The sequence below is a fragment of the Rutidosis leptorrhynchoides genome, chromosome 2 (genome assembly GCF_046630445.1).
Source record: "Rutidosis leptorrhynchoides isolate AG116_Rl617_1_P2 chromosome 2, CSIRO_AGI_Rlap_v1, whole genome shotgun sequence".
Taxonomy (NCBI): domain Eukaryota; kingdom Viridiplantae; phylum Streptophyta; class Magnoliopsida; order Asterales; family Asteraceae; genus Rutidosis; species Rutidosis leptorrhynchoides.
Window position 1 is genome coordinate 37327655 of NC_092334.1, and position 15641 is coordinate 37343295.

Genomic DNA, 15641 nt, shown 5'->3' on the forward strand with positions numbered 1-15641 from the left:
TGCTCAGCTGTTCAAAGTATCCTACCTGCTTGTTTGAGCAAAATACATCTCTCCCAATAAGTCTAGACTGTCATTGACTAATCAAATCCAGCATATATATACTGTCCTTTTTTTTTCATTATATCATAATTAAAATTATAATTATATTTTGTACCTTTTTTTCAACAAACATGATACTCTAGATTCTTACAAACTACCACCAATATCAATTCTTTTAACCACCCAAATCTCTCTTTCTCCCCCCTCATCTCAAAACTATCATACTCATGGGAGATTATAGATCAAGATCATATAGTTACAGTGATGAGGGAGATATGCAAATACAGAGATACTATGGTGGAGTGGAACCAAAACCAAAAAGATCCAATTTTGACAACAACCCACCTTATAATTTCAGGTCTTATAGTGTTTCACATGGTCAACATCCACAAACCAATATGGATCTTGTTGTTGCTGGCAATTATAGAAATTTTGACTTCAAGAAAGGAAAGTCAACTACAAAATCTTGGAGCTTTAATGATCCTGAGTTTCAGAGAAAGAAGAGGGTTGCAAGCTATAAAGTCTACTCTGTTGAAGGAAAAGTCAAAGGATCTTTTAGGAAGAGTTTCAAATGGCTTAAAAATAAGTACACAAATGCTGTTTATGGATGGTGGTAGGGTACACAAATATTTTTTATGCTTGATCTATGTCTGCTGATAATTCATGTATGTTGTATTGTTTCTCCATTTCTTTTTTCTTTTTGCTGATCAATTATCAATTATGTTATATAAAAGTAAATAGAAATGTTAGTTGGAAATAGATATATTTGTATGCTTGAGTACCAATTGCATATCTTGAGTGGTTTCAGGGTTTGCTATATGAAACTTGAAAGTCATCTTGTGTAATACTATAGGGGTGATTGCACAATTATTTGATTCTTAATTAAAAAAGATAAATTAATCTAAACAAAATGCTAACTCTTGTACAATATACTAACCAAAGAATGCAACAAGTATGTTTTGGCGTGCACAAATATTACCATTTCAGTTTGACAAGATTGTTTTTTTTTTTTTTCTTCAAGATTTTAAGCTTGAGAATTTGGACATTCAGTTGGTGAGTATATTTGTTAGAGATTTAAATTGCATTTCTTAGAAATGAGATTTAGGGGTTTTTAATCTGCCCAAATTAACCAGAAAAATGATTGGAAATGGTTATAAGAAAACCCGATTAGATCACATAATCTGAGTAATACATACTATATTTCTTCGAGTAGCCTAAACAGAAAAAACCTTTTCCGTTTAGTAGAAAAACGATGTTGACTTAGAATGTAACTTCAAAGATCAAATGTACGTGGCAATCTTTATTTGAGTTAATGATATATTCGTCTAACTAAAAATTCATTCTCTATTATCGACGTGAACATCATTACTTTCAAGTTGAGAAGTTATGGATCTGATGGTGTGTGGTGGGTCAAAAAATTTGATTTGGAAATAATAATTGTGCGGTTGTGACATTGCCAGACAAACGAAATAAACAGATGTTGACTAAGTCAAAGTCAATCTGTTTTATGGTATCTTTCTTGTTTATGATTGTGATTTTTTGATATACACAAACTTTTGAATGGCTACCATACACACATGATAGGATTGTATAGCCGAGGAGCGGAGCCAGGAATTTAATTTATTGGTGGCACAAAGTTATAAGCTATGATTCGGTACAAACTAAAAAAATCAAGATACCGTTTATTACAAATGTCCTTGTATCCTTGATTAGTTGGAAATGATCCATAAATCCCTCATCCCTAACACTAGTAATTGCTTCTCTTTACAACTACGGAGTATATCGTACATTTATACAGATATTTTATAATATAAACCACAAGCTACAATACATACATTCCTTGTTCTTTAAATTATAAACCACATGATTCTTTATTGGGTGCACTAGGCTAAAGCCCAAACTTTTAATCCTATTTGCACCTAGTTTTAAGCCTAGTTATAGCTGGTTGACTGGTGTCACGGGCCACTATAGTTAATATGGTGGCTCCACCCCTACTATAGCCCATAAAATCCGAAGTTCCTCCCTCATGTTTTTTTGCATCGATGGTGCTTTAACAAGTAAACAACTAATCACCTGATAAGAATTGAAAGCTTATAGCTACTGGATCAGGAAGGCCCATGCGACAGAAGAAAGTTCCAGCCCGCTACCAATCATAATGGATCATCAAGACTACCAAAGTGGATCAAGGAAATTCGGCCCAACGTCTTAGTTATGCTTATCTACGTAATTAAATAAAGAAGAGAAGTTGTGTGTAGTTGCTGGATCCTTGCACGCCTACAATTTCGGACCACGATCTCTTTCATGCATTTATTACTCCACGTTTGCATTATTGTAGTAGTTTAAACTGGTAGTTATCGCATATAGTTCGTAACCGTTGTAATTTACTTCATATATGTTTTGTAATCTTTGATGTGGAATATTATGAGAAAATTGTCCCACTCTTGTCTAACCATATGTAAGCTAAAAACAGCCCGATCATTGTGTCGTGTTCTTATACGGAGTATTAATATTTTTTGAAAGACAAACTCACATACAACTACACAATTTAACCACGAAATATATATGTATATACAGATTTTCCTAAGCATGACTCAAACTCTCAACATCCTGGTAGAAAGGCCACCTCGATACCACTGGACCAATGATCTTCTAGTATATACGAAGTATTCATTTCAAAGTGTTTATAACTTACAAGAGAAGTATATATACATAGCAAACAATTTTCAATGTACAACTTTAACATTACATGGAACACATTCTTTTATTTTATTTTCTTAAAGACTACTAGAGATCGGTAACTAAAATTTCATAAGAACATGAATATTCTAGTACTCTAAAATTAATTGATGAAGTAATTATATGTATGTATTATTATTTTTTTCCAAATTTTCGATATAAGACTTTTCTTGAAATGCAAAGGAGGAACTCTGTCGACTATGGTTTTTTTAGTGCTACGGCCCATATTAGATCAGACAGTTCATTTTGAATAAGCTATGCAAAACCGGAAAAAAAAATATGTTCTCCATCTTTGAGCTCAGAGGTTATCGTCTCCTCCTTAGGCTATTTTAAAAAAAAATGTATAGTTGACTCATCAGCAGAGTGGTTCGCCTCTTGTTCACCTAGGTTGTTTACCTATCTAGTTCGACGACTAAAAAGAGCGATTGAGAGTGGGTTTTCACTTCGATAGTGTCGAGAATAACTCCTACCAGTTGAGTATCGGGATGCCACCGTAAGAAATGTTGTATGGTTGACGATGCGGTACTCCAACGTGTTTGGTTAGAGGCGGAGATGTCGTCATCACCAGCAAGATAAAGCTAAAAACTTGACTTTACTAACCAAGTGAGAAAGACCCTTCTAATGCGGCTTATGATGTGGCCCAAATAAGGATTTAATTAAGATAGATGATTTTTAACAATTTAGTGAATTTACCATTCTTTTAAACTACATTTAAAACTTTTAACCATATAATATATATTAATCAAACTTTTGTTATTGCTGATAATAACAGATAATATGTATGTACATATCCATATTTACATCTACAGTTAGATACACAAATTCTGAATATTATAAAGTACTTAAGTTTACAATCACTATACATCAACCATTAAGTTCATTGCTGTTTCAACCAACGAATGCATTGATATCTTGTACCTACTCAATCCAATTGCACCAGAGAATATATTAAAGCTTTCGAGTTCGCATGTAGTTTCTGTAACACGTTCTAAATCTTCCATCATACCCAAATTCTTGAACGTACGAATGTTGGTTGTGTTATCTTTCATCATCCAGATTGCTAGTTCTATAACGTACCGCCTTAACCTTGGAGTCTTCATTGGTGGGTTCGGATATTTTCTCAAGATATTAATCAGCGCGAGCGCTAATTCAGCATCATGTATGCCGCTTTTTATGAACATTGTGCTAGCTTCTTCGTATGTCATAAATTTGAACATGTGTGCTGCTAATCCAACCATTACTTCTTGTAGCTTGATGTCGTCTGTCATTATTTCTTTAAGCACCTGCAAGAATGTCAAAAAGTAGCTAGGTTATTAATTATTTGTAAATATTCCGAAAAATATAAAGGGCAAACTCCTAACTACATTAGTTTATAAAATGATGCATTTAACCTGTGTCTTTATCAATACATATAGTAACCTAGAAAATGGTCTACCAAGTACCAATTTGCCATTTTTCTTAGATGTCTATAGAGTTTGCCTATAGAAACCTAGAAAATGGACGCGCAAGACACACCAGGCTATACTAAAGATGACATATATGCGCCAACTTATCACCACATAAGTTTGACAAAAATTATCAGATCAAAACTTTATATTTGTTGATAATTACACATAAACAATAAATTTATAGTCTGTGCGCTGTTACTTTTACAGGTATATAACCTACATCGGATCGGAACAAAAATGAAAGTATATGAACGATTTATTTTTTTTAACCCTTTTAAGAGAATCTAATCTTACCGTTGTTGCAGCGGATTTTGTTGGTGATTTTAGTGTCTTCCAACGTACATTTTAGTTAGTTGCGATTTACTTGAATGCAGGTGTTAGCTAGTTATACTTACCAACGGGTTCGGAGAGTGTGGAGTACACGCCCGTAAGAGTTGGCTACTAACTGTCGCGCAAAATGCGGGGGTCAAGGGGGCTGCGCCCCCTTGCGGGGTCCAAGGGGCAGCGCCCCTGGCGGGGTCCAAGGGGCAGCGCCCCTGGCTGGGGTCCCGCTCCCAGGTGAGCGGGCAGGGGTCGAGGGGGCAGCGCCCCTCGCGGGGCTCGGGGCAGCGCCCCGAAACCTCAACAGAATTTGCACTATTCGTTACATAGAAACGTTGCATCCGAATGAGTATAAGCGAATAGTTGCATCTTTTGGTATACCCGAATTTCCCGCCAAAATTGAAGGGTTACACCCTTTCGGTTTAACTGTTTCCTATAACAGTTTAATGAACGTTTTTGTTCATCATTCTGCATTCATCAAACCAACAGAAACACACACAAATTCTCTAACAATTTGATCAGTGATTTCGTTGCCCAAAACACTGATTGCGTTCTTGTTTGATCCCTATAAAGATTTCGTGCAACTGTGGCAATCGTAGGGTCGAAATACTTTATAGAGACAGTGATTACACGATTCAAGAACGAATCCGGCAGTCAATTCATATCCGATTTCTAACAGATTTGATGGTTCGCAGTTCTTCAAAGAAACCCATTCCACTATAAACGCACAAATTCCTCAATATTCTCGCCGCGTTTACACGTAGCAACGAACTTTCCAACCCGTCGCTAAGTTTCTGAATTACATTCAGCTTCAACATACGATGACAATTTTGTGTGCTTTTAAAAGCCAACATTCCAAGTGCTTCACCAGCTGCAATTCTCACATAACTATAATTATTATTACAATTACAATTAATATCTTCCCTAAAGAAAACATTAAATAATTCCTTTAAAACACCTCCAGTTCCCCCAATTCTTTCAGTTGCATCATCTTCTAATGCCAAACTTGTTAAAATATCAATCGCAAGTTTTTGTAATTTCGGATGTTTTTCACCGTACTTTAATATATCTCGAATGTAACTAATTGTAAACACAAGTTCTGAAATTTCGGTACGAAGTTGTGTACCAGTAACACCAGTTGAACTTACTAACATTTTCACAACTTGTAAAGATCGTTTCACCGTCGAAATTTGTGATGACGTGGCACGTTTATCTTTAAATAAACGTTCATCAGCGTGTATGAAATCGATTATTTTTGTTAACAGGCCTCTTGTGTTACCAATCTTGTCACAATTTTCATGATCACGAGCGAGTTTTTTAAGAATTAGGAGACCTAATTGATTAAACGACCAAAAATCGTAGTCTCCATGATCTTGGATGAGTTCGCTTTTATGAACTTCGACCGATGAGGATCGGTTAACGTGTAGTAACGAAGATATAGATTCCATTGCACCAGGTATACCAGCTACACGAAGCGCGTTTTGCTTTTTAGCGACGAGTTTAACAACAATTTTCGCAGCAGAAAGTCGAATTTCCTCTTGTTGCGAGTCTTTCCAGTTTATCATTTCGACTAAACGTTCGATTACCGATAATGTAATCCCGATTTTCTGAAGCGTGTCTTCAGAAAATCGCGAATTAGTAGTAAATCTTTCCATAATTCGAACGCCAATAAGTTGTTCATCGGATGAATCCGAGTTCAAAAGCTCCATGGAAAACGAAACCATGTCCATTTTCAATCCATCAAATATACTTAAATTAATACTTATCGAATATGAATCATAGAAAAACCTTCTAACCGAAATCATACCCGTATGCCCTAATTCTAATTCTTCGTTCGCGTTTTCTAACATTTTTTTATAAATCACATTCCATTCCCAATATGCTTTTTCCAAAAGAAACAACATAGCTTCAGCCAAGGCCAATCCATAAAAGATCGAAAGGGCAGATCTTCGATTCATTTTAACGTTATCTAATTTCAGACCATCGTCGAAATTATGATTCAGTAAACGTGTAACCGAAATGAACACACAAGAAACAGCAGATAGTAACTGTAACCAATAAAGAAGCTTACTAATATTACTCGATACGAAAATCCATCTACCGTATGGAAGTAAAGGAACATCTGAACTTATCCATGTTCTAGAAGGAGTTTTTATAGTAACTTCGCTCTCGTATTTCTTCCTAGTACTTGTCGTCCTAGGATGAAACAACGAGCTCGACGTTATAGGGTGAAAGCTACCGACACCAGTATCAACTAACGACCATGTGGCTTGGTGCTGCCATTCAAGCTCGTGACTTCGGCTAAAGATTCTAGTACTTTCTATTAATAGAATAACGGTTACTAACCAGAAGTCTAGTTGCTCAATTGTTATAGCGAACCCTCCTAGGAGTACTACAGTGGCCCAGATGAACCCTAGGGTTCCTAGACCAGTGGCTGCTTTTTCTAGAATGGCTAGCCGAAGGGCGAAAAGGGTTAGTTTTTTTTCAGGTGCTCTTGAGAGTTGTTTTTGTTTTGCAAATGATGGTGTGTTGTTGCTGCTATTTGTTGTTGTGAGACTACTTTGTGGTTCGAAAATGGTTGTGTTTTTTCGACGGATTTGATTTAGTTGAGGCGAAATGTCGTCGATTGGGAGATGAACACTGCCTTCACTTTCCATTGAGGTTCTTTGTTGATTGATCATAATGGTGTGTTAATTTTAGTATATGATGGTGAGTTTGTGTTAGTCAAGTTGAGTTTATTTATATGGGAATATAAGGGAGCTTAGAGAACAAGTTTATCTTTTTCATGGGTATCAAAAGGCAAGATAATAGACACTTTTAGCAGTTTGCGGATCCGTTTAAAAAGGTTTATGCTTTTTGGTTTTCTTGTTAACTTGAAATGTGTATGCTTGAAGCATATACTTAATTGAATTGAAATTTCTGAGAATTTGTTTAATTGAGTATATTTGATTGTGGAGTAATGTATGTAGTGACTTGGAAATAGAATTATTTAAATTGGTGGGAAATTAGCTGGTAATTTGTGATGGGATTAAGCAAACTAAAGTGTTAAGCTGAAGGGTCCCATCTGTCATCCTTTGAGTGTATGATTGGCTGCTCATAAAAATGACAATGAATCGGATATGAATCGGGTGACGCTATATACATTTCCATATCCATTTAGGTTTTTTTTTCTTCCATATCTATATTCATATCCATTTAATTTTAGTTTCCACATTTATGTATTTATATATGTATTTCGGGTGATAATGGATATATCCATGGATGTGAATTTTCATCCATATCCCTATCCATATCCATTTATGTTTATCCATATTCGTGTCCATATCCATTTAAATTATCCATATCCATTATGAATTGGGTGATCGGATGTATATCCGCTGAATTGGGTGACCATTGTCATCCCTAGCTACCCATATTTCTAAAAAATATGGTTTCTTAAATTTATTCTTCATAGATTTTCAAAAAAATTAATTAAATCAGGAAATAAATTTTGAAATATCTATATACTATGATGTCAAAACATTTTATAATATATAACATCAGTTTAATACTAAGACATGATACATAACGCGTTTCTAATAGGGAAAATTGCTTAAAAATTTATTAAATTTTTATCAAATTCTTATTGTATGCATTCAACTTTTAAATCTCCTATTGTATGATAAGATTTAAAAGTTGAATGCATACGATAGAAATTTGATGAAAATTAAATACATTTTTAAACAATTTTTCGTTTATAATATCCACGTAATTAGGTTTAATGACGTCATTAAAGCTATTATGAAGAGTTTAAGACGTGTAAATGATTATAGGATAACAATTACTCATCAAATCATTAAACTGTATTTTTTATGAACTTTTATCAAGTTGGAGGAAGGCATTGAAAGAATAAAATCATAGAATGTCATTTTCTAGATTTGTTTTCTATAATTCTATTTTTTTTATTTTTTATTTTTTATTGTGTATTATCGGAGGTGTTGAGTAATAGTTCGTTAACATCCGCAGTCTTTCCATAACATGTTGATTTTCTACTTCTATAAACAGCAAAAAATCATGTATCTTGCAAGTTGTAATGCACATGGTATAGACTTGTAGCTAACAGCAAATACCTATTTTAATTATCACAAAACATGACTTTAAAGGCTGTAGTCAAAGCCAAATCCAAAAATAACATATTCACCATCTTTAAACAAGTACGTATTACAAAGATACAATTGACATAAATGCTAGTCTTTGTTCAACTTGATAGTTATTTATACAATGTTAAAACATGAAGTAAGCTAGTGAATTACGGAGTCGTTATTTGCTGTTAGCTGCTTAATAGTCTTTTATACGCAATGCAATATCGTCAAGGTTCCCCCATCTTCCGTTATGTCTCTAAATAGACCAACGCTAACAAAAAGGGCACATGCTTACCAGTCGGTTTAACCAAGAAAGTTCCTTGTGGTAATCTTGCCAGGTGTACGATAGTCAACTTGCTTGCCCGCAAAGCCTTTACACAACTTTCAAAACAGACCCACGAAGGAACACGATTTAAGAAAGTCAATACCATTGACTACCGGGCCCGCCTTGGGCTGCAGCAAGTTTTCTTGGAACGTATGGAGGTCGTGATTGTATCCCATTACCTGAAACATCTATACTGGTTTCTACCTTATCGTTTTTGCAGGTACCTGAGTTGGTGCTTCGCCTTGGGTAGGAAGATGTGGGAAGAGGGAATTGGGTTGGGGCAGCTAATGGGTTGTTATTCCTACTCGCTCTTCGTTGTTCAAACGCATCTCCTGATCCTATAGGTGCAGGTGCAGGTGCAACTGTTGGTCCAGGGTGGTTACTGTAACGCATAACGGAACCAACTACTTTACCAGGCCTTGCAGCACTTCCCCCTGTTAACGGCAAAATAACAATATATCAGAAACGCATAACACATATAATACATACTGCAGAGTACATGGGTATTAAAAAAAAAAAGAAAAAAAAAAAAGGACCTTGGATGCTTTGAGGAAGTCTGCTCATTGGCAAAGGGTTAGTCATATACTGCTTCCCAGGTTCTTTAATTGAGCACTTAGATAGGCCATTTGTAACGTCAACTGCACCTTGGCCAGTCTCTTTTGGGTATAGAACACAGGCCCTGCACCCAAAAATTAAGCAAAAAAACTAACTTCAGGACACAAAACATAAGCAGCCCAATAACTGTTTAGACTAATTTATAATATGGTCAAAATATGGACTTCTGTTATTCAACCTGCCCATTATACCTCAGATAGAAATAGATATTAGCCACAAATTTTGAAGAGTGACAATTAGTTATATACCTGGGTAATGATGAACATTGTTGCCTCTCAAGAGGAGCAGCCGATGTGCCTTTGCCATAATGTTCTTCAAGATGAGCAAACTGCTTCTTGAATTGATCAACAGCACTGTAAAGCAGAAAGAGAATTTATGGATAAGGTAACGGAAAAGGTTTAAAAAAAAGACTACCCAAGGAAGAAAAATATTTTTACTTAGGTGTACGCTGCTTAATCGGGTTATCCTGTGACCGTTTCCGACCCTTTCCCTAAACACCCCAATATATGTTGCTAGTGAGGTTTGAACCTAGACCTCATGTGAGGATATTATTAGGACTCAAACCACTAGACTAATTTTGGATGGTTAGAAAGAAAATGAAAGCATTTAACAATTTAGTCAGCAGATGCAAATTGCAATTGAGAAAGATCCATGAGGGAGTTCTATTTACATTATTGACTAATCATTTAACCTTTCAACTAAAAGCACACTAATGAAAGAAACATGGTTGCAAACAGCGGTTGCGGTGGCCAATGCGGTGGTATGGTGACTAGCTCGTCCCATTTCGAAGAACATTTAATAAGTCGAGCAACGGTCAAAAATTGGGTCGAAGTCAGTCAACGTCGGTATGGCCTTGTTCTAGAGTAAACGAAAAACCCCAAGCACATTTAAAAATGCTAGGAAAAACGTTGCCTTGCATAATATCCCTTGTAGATATAAAATTGAATACACTATAATTATAGATAACATTATAAAAAGCATGTAATTAATTAACCTAACACCGCAATATCTTATTTGGAAATCATTATTTATTTAAAATATTTATGTTTAAAGTAATAACATTTGATATATTATATTTACAAGTCAACGTTGGTCAATGTCCGTCTCGACCCCGTCTCTACCGAGATATGATTCAAGGTCGAAGCTGCTAATCCACACCTTTTAAGAGCAGGAGACTCATACTAGCTCTTTGCTTTTGTCCGACCTTTCAAGATCCTGACCGACTCGTCCCGTGTCTTTTTCAACCGTGGAAAGAAATAGCATTGCGGAACAAAAGGTAAAGAAGGCAATCTCAATTGATGTTACAATGTATCATGTATGTATGTGAAAATGGGTCAATTACGTGTATATATTACTTCCAACAAGTAAAGAGCAAACAACAATGGTGTGGCGTCAAGAGAAATAATTCAACAGTATAAGTCACTTTCTTAAAACTCTAGGCAGTCATGTCAACTCAACCTATTTTGACCTGTCCTAAACATAGCCTATTTTTATAGGGCCCGCCCAATTTGCAACTTATAACAATGAGAACATACAGCAAGTTCTTGAAACATCCTACTGTATAGTAATACAAGTATAAATGATAAGTTGAGTTGGGCTTATTGACAACTGCTACATATTGGGGTATAACACTTTTTGTTGAAGGTAAAGTGGGTGGGTTGGGTAATGGGTTAGAAACTGTTCTTGTGTACCCAGATAACTTCTTGGTACGGGTCATAACAGATCAGGTGCAGGCCAGGCAACTTCTGTTTTGTTTGATTTGTTCAACCAACTTAATCTAAAACAAATCCAAACAGACACATTTGTAAACAATTAGATCAAGATTTCCACCTCTACCCTTTAATTTACATGATTAAACAAAATTATATTAAATGCAGAATAACTTCATATTTCCAGTTAATCGAGCACCTTGGATACATGAAGCCTGTAGGTTCAGCTCCATCCAAGAACTCTTTAAGCATATTTGGATGATATTCAAGAATCTCTCTATAAATCAATTCACGCACGTCGTCTTTAGTAATTCTTCTTCTTTCAAACTCAAACTCCATCTTGGTAACGGGTTGAGCAGATGGCTCCCTCTCAACCTTTGCCAAATTCTTGAAATATGGATCCGAAAGAGCCTATAAATGGAATAATATCTGATTTTTTCAATACATATAAAATAAGTTATAACAAGATACGTACATAAAATAGATAAGATATTACCTCCTCGGCAGTAGGGCGATCCCTAGGCTCAAACGCAAGCATTTTTTCTAACAAGCGAAGGGCAAGCGGATCTGCATTTGGGAACTTTTGTGAAAAAGGAATAGGCTTTTTCTTCCGCATGCTGCTTAAGTATCTTCGGGCCTTCTCATTTCTTATCTGATTGTGTAAGCTATATATTAATATGCATGAAGATGAAAACAACTAAACTAAAAGGATTGTATATGCGTTTTGGAAGTGATTACATCATGTTGAACAATCAGAATCATGCAAATCAGCTATCAAAAAAGAAGTTCAGATGATTATGGATTATAAAACTGTAATAACCAGATTAAAATTTAGCAGGATGTTTAATTCAGATCTTGAATATTGTTTTCTTGAAAAGCAGAATTTCATTTGAACATGTATAAACGTCTTACAAAACAAGTAATGAGTGCCAAAACGCATATCCAAACACATTTTGTATCGATTCATGAGTAAGTGGATCAGACCCTCGCTATGGCTTCGGGTGATGGCGTCCCCAAAAGATCAGTCATTATATCCAACTGATGCACCACATTTTTCCCCGGGAAAAGAGGTTTTCCCGTTAATAGCTCTGCAAATATACAGCCAATACTCCATGTATCTATAGCCGGTGTATACTGCACAAACACATTAAGGTTTATTCAAAAGTTCCACCCACAAATAGTGTTTACTAATACAACAAAAACATTTTTTCTGCCATTAAATCAAAAGTACCACTACATTCGATTAACTCAAAGCATATAACTGCAAATCTGGCTATTTTACCTTGGAAAAAAACGATCCGCACAATTCTGGAGCCCTGTACCATCTTGTTGCAACATAATCCTGTAATCAAAACAATTTAATTTAACATATATACTTAAATACTAAATACTAATATCTGACCACAATAAATATATAACAGTAATGTGAAATTAAGCCATACTGTCCAGAATATTGCAGTAGGTGTATCATTAAAGGCAACTCTTGCAAGACCAAAGTCACAGATCTTGAGTTTACAATCAGCATTTGCCAATATATTTTTAGGTTTAAGATCTCTGTGAAATACACTGGCTGCAAAAGTAAATCAAAATCAGAAACCATATATAAATATAACAAATCATTAACCACTTGAAATGAACACATAGATATAACCTGTATGTATGTATTTCAGTCCTCGAAGAAGTTGATAAAGGAAAAACTGATAATGTTCTGGTGTTAAGTCATCATTTGCTTTAATAACCTGATGTAAATCAGATTCCATCAGCTCAAACACCACATATATATCTCTAAATTCTCGTCTGGAAGGCGGTAACAAAATGTGCTTAATTTCCACAATGTCCGGATGTCGAAGAAGCCGTAAAAGCTTAATCTCGCGAAGAATGCGAGTTGCATCAGAAACATGTTCAAATATATCATTTATCTTTTTTATAGCTACTTTTTCGCCAAGATGAGTATCGTATGCAGAGCATACAACACCATAGCTTCCTTTGCCTATTACTTCCTCTATCTTATACCTACTTCCTTCACCATATTCGGTGAAAAAATCGACTTCCGCAGATCCCTGCAACATCAAATCATTTACAACTTTATATTGAAACCATCAAATGCAAATCATAGTTTATGTTAGCCTAAACATATGCCTATTAATCTATTATAAAATTTATAACATAAACATTTTCAAACATATACTGATCTATCGCCTATGATAACCCATCAATCAACAGTTGTACAAATAAACATAATATCTACACAAATGCAATCATTACACCAATTTAAGATTACCTTTCTTCTTTGATCAGGCTGCATCTCAGGGGCAAAGCATCAAACACCTTGAAGGCAACTTTTAGTAGATCACAAACAAACAAGATCCAGTAAAATAAACCCAAAATTAATTTGACAAAAACAAGTCAAAATTAAGTCAATCAAGAACACAAAAACCCCTAAACTTGGGTACAAAAAAGAGTAAATTTTTAAGTTTAAAAATCAAATTCTTGATGTTGGTTAGTAGTAGTATGAATGCGAAAAGATATAGGGGTTTTTGAACCGATGAAATCAATGAATAGATTGATGATAATAACAAAAGATTGATGATGACTATTTTACAAGAACTATGTTTGTGTGTGTATAGATCGAAGAAAAGAAACCCTTCTTTTGTTGGGTTTTTTGTTTGCACAAGTTGAAGATGGATTTTGGATCTAGAGACAGATAAGGGATTTAAAATATCTAAAGACAGATATGATCCGCGTATACTTACATATGTGTACGTATTTCTATTTGGATATTTATGGAGTTTTTTTTTTTTTTTTTTTTTTTTTTTTTTTTTTTTTACAAAATAACGATAACATTAAAAAAAAGTCTTTTCATCAATAGATGAGGAAGACGAACAGAGATACACTTGAACCAAAATCGCTGCAAGGCTAACAAAAAAACCCAATCACTAAACAAAGAGCAAAAGTTAACTAGCTCGAGCATTGAGCAACTGGATTACTAAAATAAACTCGGATCACAATCCACTACAAGAACTAATATGAAAACCCAGATATAACTAAACAACAACCATCAACGCAAAAAGAACAAACCGAACACCAACTACCTGACAATCGTTTTACCTTTCGGAGTGTAACGACCCGCACTTTTTCGATCATTCTATGCTTATAAGATTAATATTTACATAAATTAAACCTTGCCAACATGATAAGCAATCCAAATTGTCGAGATTTATATTTCCGAAAAGAGTTTTACACAACGTTTGATCGTCTAGTTTGACCGATGATATCACGAACTATACAATATATGATAATTATACGTTTGTGTATATATATGTATATATACATATTTAACATGATTAAAGAATGTTTTAATATCTCATTTTGTATTAATAACAATAAGTTACAAGTATATTTTGAAACTACTAACTTAAGTTTTCAAAACGATAACTATACGTAACGTTATTTGACATAAATACTTAAGACTTATAATGTTATACATATATTGTATAAGTAATGTATTTAATCACTTTTAAAGACTTAAATACATAAAACCATATAAGTGTATTCACAAAAGATAGCTATATTTGAATCCTCATTCCATTTTTCACAAAATTTCTATACGTATATCTACGGTATATGTACCGTATCATACCCAGCTCCTATACGTATTTACTAATAGTAAATACACATCAAAATCACCACCTAACCAGCCATTGTTCATGCCATGAGGGCTAGGTAATTGAATTTGGAAGCAATTAGGACTAGATACATAAAATGATAGCTTGGAATTTTTGTCCATATACCTCATAAAACACGTTTTTAGGGTGTATATATACATGATCATTTTGCTTCATTTACTACTTCAATTTCCTAGCTAAAACACACACTCTTTCTTACTCTCTAAACTCCATAACAACCCAGCAAAATTCCATAAAGATCTAGCTTCAAAAACCATACTAAAACACCATAAGAAAACCATACAAAAACATTTCAAGAAAACCCTCCAAGAACACCAACTTACTTCCAATCTTTCATCCACTTCCAACACCCTTTTGATTCTAGCTTCTTACTTCTCTTTTACAGCAACTTCATCCAAGGAACTTGAGGTAGAATCTATGTTCATAACCTTATTCGATTCATATATATATAGCTATCTTATTTTGTGGTACAAAAGTTTAACAACAAGAACATAGTTTGAATGTTTTCAAACTTGTTTGCAAACTAAATAGATCCTTCTAACTTAACTTTTAAAATGCTTCAAGACATGTAACATAACTTATTTATATGTTAATTTAACAAGGTAAAACTTGGTTTTTCAAAGTATAAGTATTTTTGGAAA

The 15641-nt window shown here is 34.5% G+C and overlaps 3 protein-coding genes across 3 annotated transcripts; 1 reads left to right on the forward strand and 2 right to left on the reverse strand.

Moving 5' to 3' along the window:
• Nucleotides 1-266: 266 nt before the first annotated feature.
• On the forward strand, nucleotides 267-656 carry LOC139887789 (uncharacterized). The gene has a single exon (XM_071870845.1). The coding sequence runs from the start codon at nucleotides 267-269 to the stop codon at nucleotides 654-656; it is 390 nt and encodes a 129-aa protein (XP_071726946.1).
• A 16-nt stretch (nucleotides 657-672) lies between these two features.
• LOC139887790 (uncharacterized) lies at nucleotides 673-7201 on the reverse strand. The gene is made up of 5 exons (XM_071870846.1): nucleotides 5222-7201; nucleotides 3639-4058; nucleotides 3172-3353; nucleotides 1959-2087; nucleotides 673-742 (listed from the first exon to the last, which is right to left on the reverse strand). The coding sequence occupies exons 1-5, from the start codon at nucleotides 7199-7201 to the stop codon at nucleotides 673-675; spliced, it is 2781 nt and encodes a 926-aa protein (XP_071726947.1).
• A 1448-nt stretch (nucleotides 7202-8649) lies between these two features.
• LOC139894305 (mitogen-activated protein kinase 15-like) lies at nucleotides 8650-13997 on the reverse strand. Its single transcript, XM_071877524.1, has 10 exons — nucleotides 13596-13997; nucleotides 12966-13374; nucleotides 12757-12884; nucleotides 12597-12656; nucleotides 12299-12448; nucleotides 11811-11966; nucleotides 11514-11725; nucleotides 9854-9958; nucleotides 9527-9669; nucleotides 8650-9424 (listed from the first exon to the last, which is right to left on the reverse strand). Exons 1-10 carry the CDS (start codon nucleotides 13617-13619, stop codon nucleotides 9087-9089), a joined length of 1725 nt encoding a protein of 574 aa, XP_071733625.1. The 5' UTR covers nucleotides 13620-13997; the 3' UTR covers nucleotides 8650-9086.
• Nucleotides 13998-15641: the final 1644 nt, after the last annotated feature.